This window comes from Cibotium barometz, chromosome 59, assembly GCF_041138505.1.
Source record: "Cibotium barometz isolate CiBa-2024 chromosome 59, ASM4113850v1, whole genome shotgun sequence".
Taxonomy (NCBI): domain Eukaryota; kingdom Viridiplantae; phylum Streptophyta; class Polypodiopsida; order Cyatheales; family Cibotiaceae; genus Cibotium; species Cibotium barometz.
In genome coordinates, this window is record NC_141104.1 from 38,421,464 (window position 1) to 38,436,887 (window position 15,424).

At 37.9% G+C, this 15,424-nt stretch overlaps 1 protein-coding gene across 1 annotated transcript; it reads right to left on the minus strand.

Annotated features, from left to right (window-relative positions):
* Positions 1 to 11,792: 11,792 nt before the first annotated feature.
* On the minus strand, positions 11,793 to 13,949 carry LOC147605780 (polyphenol oxidase I, chloroplastic-like). Its single transcript, XM_086793070.1, has one exon. It carries the CDS (start codon positions 13,832 to 13,834, stop codon positions 12,191 to 12,193), a length of 1,644 nt encoding a protein of 547 aa, XP_086649196.1. The 5' UTR covers positions 13,835 to 13,949; the 3' UTR covers positions 11,793 to 12,190.
* Between the last annotated feature and the right edge of the window lie 1,475 nt (positions 13,950 to 15,424).

Sequence of the window (15,424 nt, forward strand, 5' to 3'; positions counted from 1 at the left end):
TTCTTTGTACATTAGACCATCCATCACTTACTATACTACATCCAGAAAGCTCTATATTGCTAAGAATTATTCTTTGTACATGTTCTTTTACTTGCGCATAACATTTCTCTAATAGATCATTTCGCATAGCATGGTACGTAGGCGGTGAAAACCCTGGTCCAAACTCACCAATTTTCTTCCATGCTCTCTTCCAATGCTCACTGTCCACCATCATCATAGCACTCCCAGAAAAGTAAATCGCTTCAGCAAGGGCGAGTTGTGCATCATCGAGTCGACCTTGACGTAGACTTTCTTACATGAAGTTTGACGCATGGGTATATTTCCTACGTCAAAGTTTCGCTTGCAGGAAGATGCACTGGGTAGATTACTTTCTGGTTGCACATTGCCGTTCGGGGTACAAGTGGGCGATGTAGCGGGAGTTTGATGATTAGAACAACAGTGTTCTTGCTGCCTTGATACATTAACGGTAGGAGTGTCATGTTTTCTTGAATCTTTCTTTTGAATTTCTTCTCTTATGCGTTTGGCCACTACAGGTGCAGAGGGGTGGGTACATGACTTTTTCTTCGGTCCGCCTAAAAAGTGTTCTCTTAGTCGAGGCGCCCCACCTGATTTTACTGCATGGCATAGCTTACACTCCCAATCTATGAATCGATCACCAACGTTAATTGCATATTGCCACTCTATCCCAGGTGCCTTTTTTTTCCTGCTATTTGAAATTTGAACTCTATTGGAGGTATCACTGGATCCAACATTGTCCTCCATCTCAACAAATAACCTATTCAACCAAGCATATAACAATGAATACACAAATGAAAAAACAACAAAGTCACTCACGTATTGCAAAACATACATTAGCAGACAAAGTACTTCGAAACTATCTTGACAAATACAAAAGATCATCACATAACACAAAACTACTTCGAAACTATCTTGCAAGGTCTTACTATAAAACTACTTCGAATTTATCATCATGCACATTGCACCCCCAATGAAGGATGCCTTTTGTACCCAATTCAGGATACTTTACACAATCAAAGATCTATGCTTGCCCAATACTCTAGTATAGGACAATAGACCTTCTCTAACATTCACAAAGAAAATCAAAGATCTATGCTTGCCCAATACTCTAGTATAGGACAATAGACCCTTGTCTACTCTAAACTATATCAAGTATCAAGAACCAATACAAGCCCCTAAGCAGGACTCTTGGCTCCATCCAACCATTCATAAAGCAGAATGAGGTAAATTACCTACGTAGCTCAAATGCAAAGCTGAATGACTCCAAATTTGTCCCTAAATCTCCGCAAGTATTAGCTACGAACCACACCCTGCCCCCAATTCAAAGAACTAAGGACGAGTGGCTCAATAGCCTTAGGAGTGCCTACAAGGAAAGACGACAGCCCCTAAGATAAGGACGTTCTTCCCAAGAGGACACTTCTAGCAACTCGAGAGCGCTACAAGTACTTTGAGGAGAGATATCGCGCCCCCAAAACAAGGACTATCTCCCCAAAAGTTCCACGATGGATGTCGGGCAGTGTTTATAAACAGAATGGAACCCCGTCGGTGTTCTTTCTTTTCTCGGTGGGCCCACCAGGAAAACCAAAAGCCCGGAGGTGTTACGGGACTAGTGGGTTCTGGCAGGTCATTGCTCAGGTCATGTGAATATACAATGTGATCACAAGTTTTAATATGTTAACAATAGGTTTTGTTAACGTGATCACAAAATTGTGAAGACGTTAATGAAATCCCTGGTTTGAATTTAAAGACAATTGATATTGCAACTTATCTTCCTTGAAATTTGTAGATTTTTCATCGTGAAAATAAAATTTACATGTTTTTTTAAAGCACATGTTTGTTGTGTATAAATTGCACATTTTCAATGAAAAAAAACATAAACATTTTATAGAGCAGTGTTTACAACCCTTTCCCTAGGACAAGTTAACTTGGCGAAGATATATTGAGTGCAACATGGTCACCCTTTTAGGCAAGAATAAGTGCATCTACCAAAACTTGGTCTCTAAATCATTTCGATGTCAAGTGAATATAAGAATGAATTGGATATATGTATATTAATGCATAAAGGGAGTGGAAGTCCACCTAAGTAATGCCAAAATGGAACCTTTACATTTGTGACACTTGGTTGTATTTTTTAAAGGGCACTTCAGAGTTACATAGTTGCATGACAACCCCCTTTTCATTGCCAATATGATCCTCAAAAACTTGAAATCATTGGGAACCCATTAGAATAAGTGCGTTTCATTTCAATCTTCCATTTTTTATTATAAATCTTAGCAAACATACGACAAAAGGTGGTGGATCAAACCAAGTATCAAGAAAATCTTACCAAATTATGAATCTCGATGACTTTTAGAGTATGTTTCCATTTGGGCATGTTCTTTCAAAAATAATCAAAATCCTACCAAATTACTAATCTCAAAGGCTTTTTAGAGCATGTTTCCATTTGAATTATGCCTATTTGATTAGGAAAGCATTAGGGTTATACCTATTTAGAGTATGTTTCCATTTGAGTTGTACTTATTTGCGCAAGAAAGCATTTTAAATGAATTAGTAAAGCACAACATGCATCTCTCACTCCCGATCAATCGATCTAGCCAACATGAGTCTTGTAAATATGCAAGAGTTGATTGAATAATCTCTCCCCTCTTTGAAGCATGCGGCCTCAAAGAGGTCATCTTTGTATCAATTGTGAATTCAAACCCTTGGATACAAGATTTCCATGATTCTCTGACCCTCTTTAAAAAAGAGACAGACAAAGGCGCATATCTTCATCAACATGTCTAGCTCTATGCCCATTTTCTCTAATGCTCAAAGTGTAACAAGATGTAAGAAGAATATTTTTGTCTCTTTATCTCTCTCTCTCTCTCTCTCTCTCTCTCTCTCTCTCTCTCTCTCTCTCTCTCTCTCTCTCTCTCTCTCTCTCTCCATATATATATATATATATATATATATATATATACTCACTACTCTTTTTCTTTTCCTCTCACTTCAAACTCTAGTTGCTGTTGATTATGGTGAACTGAGTATCCACTATGTAGAGGAGACCCATATGTGTTGGCACAATGAAGAGGATCTTCCAAGTTACCAGGTGGAGTGTGACCATCTTCAACACTGTAGGTGTAAGAAGACTATAGGTGTAGGAAAACATTTATGATAATCTTTCAACCCTTCTCTCTCTACAAACCATGCGCTGGCTTCCAGAATGGCCAAATGGGATGCACTTTGTCCTTAGCTATGTGCTGCTCATTGCTGAATCTTGATGTAAGAACTTTACACATTTTATTTTACTTTGTACTCCTTACAACAATCATATGTCTTGTGATCTTTACAAACCAGCCTTGATCAAGCAGTTATCTTAATTAATTTTGTTGTATTTGCTAACCAGGCTTGTAATAGCTTAATCAACCATTTTGTTGTTGTTAACTGTTATAAAGTTAATGTAATTTTTTTGATTTTGTTAAGATCATCAAGATTAGTCACTAATTAATACTATTAATCACTCTCTTGATAAGAGCCACTCAGTTTTATTAGAATCGTCTCATGAAGCTCAATTGTTTATTAGCTTTTTGTCTAGCTTGACCCCTATAAATACAAACCACAACCCTTGCAATGGTGTCTTTAGTGATGACACCATTGAAAGGAAAGAAAATCATGTTTTTGAATCAAATTTCCCTTTGTTATTTTTCTATATCTTCACATAAGTTTGAGTCCTTCAATGTAAATCACCAAGATTTGGCTAGGTCGATTAAGATTAGTCACTTTCTTGATTAAAAAATGCACCACAATAGTGTTGTCCAACGTCCAACTATTGTTGCCCTCTTTCAATGAGAGCTTAACCAAAGATCAATGATGAAAAGGCTCTTGTATTATGCTATTATAGAGCTCAATCTTAGTACACATAAATTTGCACTGTTTTTGCATTAAGCTGCAATCTGCAATCTGCACTTAATCTTTTCCAAAACTGCACTTGCTTTATCAAGACACCACTTAATCTTTATTAAGATTAAGCTGCAATCTGCACTTAATCTTTTCCAAAACTGCACTTGCTTTATCAAGACACCACTTTTGTGAACTTGATTGCTTAAACTTTCATAAGATTTAACACTAACCTTTGAAGATTAATACTAGTCCACTTGATTAAGTTATAAACAATCTAATCTGAGGATAATCTTCACAATCCACTTGATTAAGTTACAAACAATATAATCAGAGGATAATCTTCACAATCCATTGTTGTTTAATCTTTCTTTACCAACATTTATTGGCAGTTCAACTATTTCTTAGTATTTCAATTGTTTGGTTTCAAGAAATCAACAAGAACTATAACAAATAGCAAAGAGATGCAAAGAATGTATAGGATTTTGAAAAATATCACTCAAAACTATGAATCTTTGCACCTATCTTGCTCTTTGCACTTGCATCTTCAATTTTGCACTAATCTTGAAACAATTCTTTGTTGTTCTTCAACTATGCACTCTTCTCTTAAAACTGCATAGCAAACCGTATTTTGCACACTTTCTTGAAACTGCACCAAGATTTTGCACAACAACCTTCTTCTTGCAGTATTCCTTTAATAATTCAAAAAATTGGCAATCTAGGGTTTCAATCTTGAAGAAATAAGGCTTTAAGTATTAATCTTTGAAAAAGTATGCTCCTTAAGCAAAATAATGCAAGAAATCACTCAAAATTGAATACTGAAACTTTTGTAAACCCTACTTTTGCGAATCAAGAAAATTTCAACAAATCAAGATCAAGAAGATCAAGAAATCAAGCACTAAGGTGGATTAGGGTTTTTAGAAATAGTGATTAATAAAAATTCAAAAATTATTAACATAAATTTCATTGCTAATCTTTTCAAATCAAGAAACTAGTAATCTAGAAACTCTGTAAAAATTAATTTTAAAAATGATTAAGTACTAATTCATCTCTAATCAAAGCATTAAGATTTAAGCCAAGAGCTCTGATACCAATGCAAGAAAGTAACATCTAGATTAGCTAGCATTAGCCTAATTAGCCTTGATGAGCATGCTAACCTGGATTAGAGAGAAAGCTAGAGAATTTTTAAGCATTCCAAAGATATCAAAGGTATACAAAAAGGTACAATGTCCATGAGCCCTATGCCTAATATAGCCTGGCCCCCAAAAGTCCACATGTGAATGGCCCTAAGCCCAAGTGCCTAAGCCTCATCTCCCATGTATATCTGCATACCAAATCTACTTCATTACAATGTACATGTATGTATATGACCATACTAGTAATTTTGACAAAATCTAAATTCTCACCTTATAACTATTTGGACTAATTTTTATAATATAGTGGAAATAAATTCCCAATACATAATTTATAAATATATATATCTCTCTCTCTACACACACACACACACACACACACACACACACACACACCTGTGTGTGTGTGTGTATGATCATACTAGTAATTTTGACAAAATCTCAATTCTCACCTTGTACGTATTTGGACTAAATTTTACAATATAGTAGTAATAAGTTCTCAATAGATAATTTATAAATTTCTAGACTAAAATTTTTATATTTTTATACAATATAGGCAAGTTGTCACCACTAAATTATTGTAGTTAGTTTTGAAATGTGAATTTGAGTTGTCAACATTTGATAGCTTACAACAACATATTTTCCTAAACCACATAAATTCATTTATTTTCAAGAAATTATTTTTTAAAATTTAAATCATAACAATTCTAATGACACAAATTCATACATATTAATGGAATAAATATTTAAAAATATATCAATTATTGTAAGGTTTGGATGAAGATCTAAGGAATGTAGAATGCTAAAATATCTTTTTACTTCTTTGATACTTAAAGTAGATTATAAATAAACTATATTGCAAGATTGCATATTGCATGGGCAAGATTGTAAGATACCTTTTGCATGGGCAAGATTGTAAGATACCTTTTGCATGGTTTTTTAAAATCATCAAGGCAAATTGAGTAAATGGACATAGCACACATTAGTTCTTCCTTTGCAATGTCTCGAGCTATTTTGCACAGAACATGGTCATGATTCTTAGCCCTATTTCCAACTAACTTAAGACTTCTATGATAAATAACATAAGTGGAATTTAACAATGAATAACTTGAGGTGTTGGGCTTATGGTTGGTGAATTTCAATACAAATAAGCACCAAAGCTTGAAATGGCATTTTCTATTCACCATATGTAGAAGTGTTGAAAGGGATCAATGACGTTGAGGGTAAGATAATCAAGACATGGATGGAAGATGAGTGGAAGAAATCAAGGGAATGTATATATGTATATGTGTGTGTGTGTGTGTGTGTGTGTGTGTGTGTGTGTGTGTGTGTGTGTGTGTGTGTGTGTGTGTGAGTGAGTGAGTGTATATATGTATATGTGTGACATATACATATGTGTGTATACATGTATATGTGTATGTATATACATTCATATACACAGACATATATACATTCATATACACAGACATATATACATCAGTAAGATAAACGTAAGAAGTCGCTGCATGAGCTGATAGCAAAATATCAAAGAGACATTATTATGATCCAAGAGACTCGGTGTAATATTTTCATCTAGCAGGTTGTTAACATAACTTGTAACATTTTTATCTTAACACATTACCCACAATGTGAACTTTATCTTCTTCTAGATTCACTACGACATACTCAACAAGGAGTGAGTTTGTTTTGTCCTCCTTGGGTGAAGTGAACATAGATATTTCAATTCTTCATGGCAATTTTACCTCTCCTCAATCTCATCATCAACTCAAATCCACCTAAAGTAACTTTCATGAGATTGTCATGCTATTAAAATCACTTGTGTTATTCACACTTTGAAAAAGTAAAGTGGTTTTTCACACTAACAAGAAAAACATAAAAATGCTGATTAACAAAAATTGATGTGCTAAGGGAATTAATTTACACAGCTCAATTAAACATTCTCCCAAGAATTTTGCACCATGAAAATCCAAACCAATTTTTCACATTTACAATATCAATCATGGACGAAACAATAAAAAACATTGATCTACCACTTTTGTATGACTTACTAAATGTCACTCAACAACCAAAAGGGAAAGAGCACCATGAGTGAGAAACTCTAGTCATTCATGCCGTGAAAAACCAGATTGATTTTTCGCGCTAACATCAATCACGGAAGAAACACTGAAAACATTGATCTACCACTTCTATATGGCTTACTAAATATCAAGATCAATGAAAAGGGAAAGAAGTCTTAGCGTGAGTGAAAAACTCTGGTTTTTTAACTTTATGAAAAGTGGTTCATTGAAAAAATTAACAAGCCTAAAAAAATAATATTTGCATGGTCGATTGCTACACTGCTCTGTCCTTTGTTCAACCCTCCTCTGTCCTCTTTGCTGGCCACCCTCTACCTCCTTTCTCACCTCTTTGCCTCCTCCCTCTTCTTCGTTGCCTCCACTCCTATGTGCCTCCCCCTCCTTTTGTGTCCCCTTTTGCGCTTCCCCTCCCATGAATTGCCTCCCCTTGCCTCTCCTCTCCTTCACTCGGGTGACCTTTTTTTAGCCTAATACACTTAAATAGGGTTCAAGTCAGCCTCATTTCTCGACAATTTGCATATCACCTCACATTTGATATTTATATTTTTATCTCAACTTAAAGGAGAGAAAGGGGATTGCAAACAAATAAGCCGAGCAAAGAGCAAAGAACCATAGCAAGATTAGGTTTGCAAACATGGAATTATCAATTTATGAGGCGTGGAAAAAGTGATTCTCTTGTGTCATAGAACTTAATTTACCAACACACAATTTTTCTAAGTAGTGTTTTTTTTAGTTCACATATATTTTATAAGTATCACCATCATTTTATGATGTAAAACAAAGAACAAAACTGTTATACGACAATCACAAAAAGTAACAATTGTATCCTCTATGGCCTTACGTGCTTGTGCTTAAGTTTTCTACACCAATGTATCATCCTTACTTTCCACCTAGTGACCTTGAATGTAATGCTTGGTTTAACTACTCCAACTTTGTCAAATCTGCCTAACTTTGTCAAAACTACCTTGTGCACAAACTCATGGACAACTACCTTGTGCACAAACTCATGGACAACTTCAATGATTCCTAGCACCTTAATGAGAACACAAAATATAGGTGTTTATTGTAGGGCATGTATGCCAACTTCCTTGCCTCCCGTGAGTGAAGTAGTCATCACAAGAACACCTAGGAAACTCTAAAATTGTTACTGAATATGTCAACCCCTCTCAGTTGAACCTTCTATATGCATGTGGAAAACATGACTTCTTTGCAACAATCACATTTTATTGCACTACTTTTGCATCCATTTATTTTGCATGCTTGATTCTCTCTAAGAAGTATTTGTTTAATTTTCTTCTCCATTTCACCAATTTTCCATCTCTCATTTTGCAAGGTGTACATGATCTCATTGACCGACATACACATGACATGGCACTTCTTTGGGAGCAGCCACAAAAAGGGTGAGCATGATGGTGCAAGGGTCGTGGGGTGAAGTGTATTCTCAATGATTGGAACATGCAAGACACACTGCATTCTTGGTTTTAGTAAGAAAGACAACACATAGCTCTTGTTTCAAATCTTTTCATGCTTTTGTTGCTTCTGAATGGATGACACTTGGCACAAGTGCACCAGCCTGGAACACAGTTGGCCATAGTCCTTAAAAAATCTAGAGCGAATCAATGTGTGGGATGAATCAATGTGTGGGATGAATCTCCCATTGTAGATGACGACACTACATACTTTGAGGACAATGATAATTTCACTGATATGTTAGAGGTCGAAGACAATTTTGTGGTCTACACAACAATGGATGAGGAACAAGAGGAGGCGTACCACATTGTCTTGTGTTCAGAACCAAAATTTGTCCTAACATAATAGATAAAGGATGGATGGGGGAATGTCTTCAATGTTGGTGAGACAAGGTAATATGTGGCACATATTATGAGAAGGTGTAGTGAACTCGGAGCAATTACTTTCTTCTCAAGAAGGCCCCAGCTGCTGTTGTGCATGCGGATGTAGTAATAGCAATAAAGTTTTCTATGCCAAGAGTAAAACATAAGCTGAAAGGATACAAGGTGTTATATAGTGTAACACTTGATGTGCATTCTAGAGTATTACAAAACATCAATTTGTAGTGATTTTCAAGGAACATCAATTTGTAGTGATTTTCAGGGCACTTTTTACATTCCATAGGAGTGGTTTTTTCCTTTGGGCTTCCATCATGTTGATTTTTCACTAATGAGCTCTTGTCTCTCTATTATTGCATCATGGTCTCCATTGTATTGTCAGTATATTTTTTTGTCTCCCTTTTACAGTATACAAGTTATATTGTAGTGGATTTCTCCTACTTAGAAAATTGAATGTCATTGCCTTGTTTCTTTTGACCTAGGTTTGATTGTCATGGTCATAGACACATTTTTGTAGGACAAATTAACCTTCTTATGATTTTTGCTACTTTGTCTATTATGCTTCTATTATGTTCTTATGACATGGCTATTGTGAAGCTCCCCTACCTGTATGCATGGTTTCTCCTTTTGTCTCTACCCTGCTTGCATGCTATCTCTCTCTTTAGATAGGTAAGTCACACACTTCTAGATCTTCTAGGTGAGTCTAGCTAGAGCTTGTCGGAGAAAGAAAGAAATCCTTTTCAAAATTCTCACATCATTAAATACATCAATCAGTGCTATTCCCTTTCGTCCAAGTATCGCTCTATGCACCCATTTACGACAAAACATTGTCCAACCCTCATCCATATATGCCATTATGTCATGCATGGAGTATGTTAGGCTTCCCAACCAACAATCAGTGATGCCATCAGTGGAATCTAAATTTCCAAGGTCGACACTTACTGATGCATACGCCCTAAAGAGCAACATTAATGTTAAAGATTCGGTGCATCATGTTGAAGATGAGGTTTAGCAAACATGATGATAGATCTTTAGACAAACAGGATTTGGAACTCATTACACACCACAAATCATCATATGGCAAATTGGATAATGCCATAAACAACTACTTAAAGAGACAAAAAGCAACACACAAAGAAAAGTCTTAATTTTTTTACACAATTTCAAGTAGCCAAAAACAAAATTCTTTGCATCTTCAAAAAGCATTACAAAGCTATGTTTGAGCCAAAACATATGTATGCGTAAAGTTTATATAGCCCAAAGTTGGGTGTTTCTCTATGTCTCCAAAATAATCTAGAGTAAATTGAAGTAGCTTGTATTATTTACATATCCATAGGATTCATAGAAGAACGTGTCTTGAGCCTGCATTTGTGAATAAAAAAGGACCATAGGGAATCTCAAAAATCATAGGGAATGTCGATGATAAACCTAGTTGCTGATCCTAGATAAGTAGTAAGCCTGTCCAAGTATGGCAGAAGTATCACTTCTAGATGTATGTCAGTTTGCATGCCTTTATACAGTTGGGAGCTTAAAAGAATTCCTTTTGGATTCAATTTCCCCTTTTCTAGCGAGTCATCAACTAACACTGTGTTTTCAGGATCAAACTTGATACCATCCTTCATAATTTCACTAAAAGGCTTCAAGAACGAAACATCATTTCCATCTTTCTGGTCGTCAACATGCATACACGGTGATTGGTCAAAGATGAAATTCAGCTTCCCATGCGCACTTGAAATATCGATCTCAACATCATCTACACATTATGTTTCACCATGCTTGACCATATGAAAACCAGGAACTTTGAAGACACGTCGTTGAGGAACTCTTTTAGGCCAAGCCGCAATGACACAAATTGTTTTCCCACACTGTGCATTCTTCTGAAAGTGGAAGGGGGTTTCTTTTTGAACCACCTGTTTAACAGAATTCCATTGAGATCAAAGATTAGCAGTTTCTTTGCACAATTCTCTAAGTCACATGTGGCAATACACACACACACGCATTGGCACAAAAATAGAAAGAATGTAAACAAAAGAATAACAAAATATTATTAGAGGATTTGATGGATTACAAAAATCAATGACCTTCTATGACAATGGGAAAAAAGAAGAAGGGTATAATGGTGATAAAAAGACATGAACAAAGTGAAGGTAGCACTATGACTCAGACTACGACTTCCATTTAAAATAGGGTTTAAAAAGTTTAAACTGTTAAAGATATTATCTAACCTTAGAAAACCCTCTTTTAAAAATATAATACCATGTAAAACCTTTGCAATTCAATTTAGTGAGTGCTATGAAAATCCTTGAACTTACCAAGAAGTTATAAAACCTTAGAAAACCCTCTTTTAAAAATATTATGCCATGTAAAACATTTGTGGTTCAATTTACGAAAAACCTTGAACTTACCTATTCTTGTAAAAGATTCACTTTAGGCCTCAAATTATGCCAATTTAGTACTCTGAAAAACCTGGAACTTACCTATTCTTGTACGAGATTCACTTGAGCCCTGAAATTATGTCATTTTAAAAAAATTGCAAATTTATATTTTACAAGTTTACTCTTAATATTTCCAATTTCATTGTCACTGTTTGCGTAAACACTGGATAAGCTGCAATTAAGGTCAAACGTCTGTAAATTCAAATCCACAAATTTCACAAGGTGCAATCTTTATAATCCGTGCAAACTACACAACTTTTAAATTTAAATCTTTCTTTTTTTTTTATTTTACTTAAAATCTTTTTTTTATTTTACTTAAAAACTTGTAAACTTAATTTCATATTATTGAAAAACCAGAACAGTCAAGGCAGTTAAGCTACATTTAAGTTCAAATGTCTGAGAGATGAGAAGACAAAAGCCCACATTTTAGTACAAATATCTGCAAATTCAAGACAAAAAACCCACAAAGGTGCAAGGCTCAAGCTTCACAAAAATGTTTTGTCTGTAACCACTGGTCTAGGTAACCTAAAAAATTAGCACAATCACTAATGAACCCCAGATGACAGTGAATTTCAGAGATACAAAATATATACTAAGCCCGGATTTTTCATTTTTTCACACACGACGGTAAAGAGCAAAGCAGGCGAAGACTCTCAAGAAGGTGTATCATATGGTAAGAGAATTTTGAATGAGAGCTCTCTATAACTAGGCTCCTAAACTGATTATATGCAGTTGCACCATTAGAACTGATGATAGGCAGAAGGTACATGTGAGTGCTCCTCAAAAGACACAGTTCTTGCTTATTGCTACACCTTGAGAGTGTAGGGGAGATTCTTCTCATCAGAAGAGATGGGTTGTTTCAAGATATCCAACCGGCTCCGGGAAAGCCCTTTGGTCTCATAATGAAGCTTGATGCTGGATATGCTGACAGGGTTGTAGGGGGATTGCACCCTGGGTACCACAGTCACCACAAGGCTCTCCTCTTGACTGAGGCCAAGCTTTTCAATGTTGCTGCCGATGGCGAATCGCGCCGATGTGTTCAGATAGTTGCCTGTCATGTTTGTGATTACCAGTTGTGGCAGAGTGGAGAACCTCCCTGCATACTCAGTGCAATTGATCATGGTGTCCAAGCTTGCTTGAGGCAAGTTCACATAGGCTTCAAAGTGGGCAGGGCTATCCAGAACCCCCTCTATCCCATCTATCACCAGCATCTCTTCACCTTCCACTGCACCTACCTTGTCCCTACTCACCACCACTGAGCATGGTTCTGTTAGCTCCTCCCCCAACACACAGACCCTCTCACTGTCTGACAGGCTCGCAACGCCATCACTCAACCTTGTGATGGTTAGATTTAGCCACTTATTCTCCACAGTGGCATACGTGTAGCCCAGCTTCACAGGATCAAAAGAGTCCTTCACCTTCACCTTTACCAGCTCAGCATTCTCATTGTAGAAGATGAACTCCGAGTTCAGATAATCAGAGTCGTCGATGTCATCGTTACCAAGGCTTTTCCACACTTCCCACAGCCTGTCTAAGTTGGCATGATGGGTGTAGAAGACAGGATCTCTCCCAGCTGCATACAGGGTGCCCATGTCCTTGCTCCCTATTTGCTTCTGATCACCAGTCCATCCATGGACACTGTTGTGAGGCATGGTCTCCATGGTTCCAAAGCCAGGCTCAGGGGCATCATCTTTTCTATAGGGCTGTCCAAAGAAGCTGTACTGGGTGGTGGCTCCACTCACCACCATGCGGTAGACGGTGGCTAAATTGGCAGCAATCTGCTCATCAGCAGTACGGATGGAGGCGTTCATGTAGTAGAAATCAACCATGACAACGGAAGGGGGGAGATGGGAGGGCTCTCTGTACTCATCTGTCAAGTTGGGGTATGTCATGTATGCAGAGGGTATGGTCATGCCATCAGGGTGGTCATAGTTCCAGAAGGGCACGGCGAAGGTGTCGTCGCCGAGCAGGCTGGCGAGGATGCGCTCATGGAAGTAGAGGTACCATCTGTGGAAGGAGAAGAAGAGCCAGGAGGCATGGACCTGGAGGGGGGTTGTGGAGTTCCCCATCTGATAGGCAGCACTGCAGTAGGCACAATGGATGTTGGCCTGCTGCTTGAACGAGCGGGGGTCTTCATCGGGCAGGGCCTTCATGAGACCATAGGCCTTGTCTATCTTGGCAGCATAGTCATCATCAAGAGAGTGTGCAGGCAATCTCACCTTGAGATTGTATTGGGCGCTCTCATTGAGCTGGAAATCAATGGCTGGCCGGTCCCAATTGGGAGCACAGCAATCAAAGGGTATCTCTTCATCAGGGAGCAAGAGTGGAAGATGGCAATATTTGAGCTCTGGGGCAAGGATGGGGTCTGCATTGGCCATCTTCATCACCATGGCAGACAGGAACGCTATGGCGCAAGCCGCCCACATGGCTGAAACAGAGCTGATGGGCATTGTAATTTGCCTGCACCACACTCTGCTTAAGTAGTGCAGGAAGACGGGGCTAGCACAGTATGTGAAGCTCAATAATTTCTACAGTGCTGCTGGAATAATTTCTACAGTCCTGCTGGCCTACAGTTCGGGCACTGACTCGGGGGTGCTTTGTGCCAGGACCTCGTTCTCAGCTTTGACCTCCATGAGTGCATCTAAACTATTCTTCCACACACCGAGTCACCGACCTGTCACCTGAGGCTACGTGTCTCTTTCTAACAGAGAACAGCACGACGACAGTCTAGGCGTGCAGACCTGCCATAGAACACAGCTCTTGCGTGAGTTGCAGCTACTTAAACGGGGCCACACATTAACGCCGGGGATCTGTGCTTCGAGAAGCGAGGCTTAGAATCGAGCAAGCTATGAGGACGGCACGCTGGCTCACTGATTAACACGCGCGAAAGCAACGGAAGGGCACGCAACCCGCCTCCTCGTGGGAGAGCCACGAGAAAGTGGCCGCAGGTGGCACGTGGGAAAAGCCCGCGAGAGCCTCGCCGGCGGCCCCCGGCTTTCATTTCATATTTGGTGATTTTTATATTCGAAATTTGTGGATCGTGATTTTATATTCGACTGCAATCATTTTCAAGCAACTCATTTTTGTAAGAATACATTTTGTTTTTTTTCCTTCTTCCATTATTTTTAGGGCATGTTTCCATGAGACTACAACTCCGAATTTGTTCACATGCTCCCCTCTATTTAGTAATTAGAAGGGATTCACTGTTGAGATCCTGCTCACATAAGATAGCAAAAAAATCAATAAATACTAACATTTTTTGCATTAGAAATGCTTGCTACCACATGAGGTAGCCCAGCGGTTAAGGGCTCTTGCCCTACACTGCGAGGGCTTGGTTCAAACCCGCCCCCTCCTCCCACATCCCATTAGGCGTGCGGTCTATCCGTTTCAGCACTAAGATAAAAATAAAAAATAAAAATATCCCTCGCAAGACAAAAAAAAAGAGAGTAAAATTCAACTTCAACTTGGTTTGTAAAATGGACAACCAATTCATGGTTGTCCGGGTTTAGAACCACTTGGTTGCTATCACGTGAACAACTTTCTTCAGTGCTCAAGTTAGAAAACTAGAGAAACCACCCGTGAACCCCCCGCCCCCCCCTTTTGGCATCCCCACCTCCTCTCGAGTGATCAAGTAAGAAAACCACATAGATAAAAGACAACCCACCTCAATTTTGTGTGAACCAACTAAAAAAACATGTATTACCTTTGCAAATTTTCTAATAAGAATTAGCTCAACTCCATAGGGTGTTTGGTAAACCTAGTATGACGTTGCATGTTTGAACCTTGTTGGCCTCTTGGCATTTATTCTAAGGAAGAAATAACATATAGTTTAAAAATGAGGGAAAAAATCAACAAGTATATTCATACCTTAGAATTCATTTAGTTCAATGCTATTTTAATGATTTGGCCTTTAAAGGATATGAAAGTGACGATGCTATTTTAATGGGTATTGAATATATACATGCCATCGTATATATCCATTAGTTAGTGCTCAATAAGTATATGCATTCCTTAGAATTCATTTAATCAATAAGTATATG

Coding starts and splice junctions, on each gene's coding strand:
- LOC147605780 (XM_086793070.1), bottom strand. CDS start 13,834: ATGCCCATCAGCTCTGTTTCAGCCATGTGGGCGGCTTGCGCCATAGCG.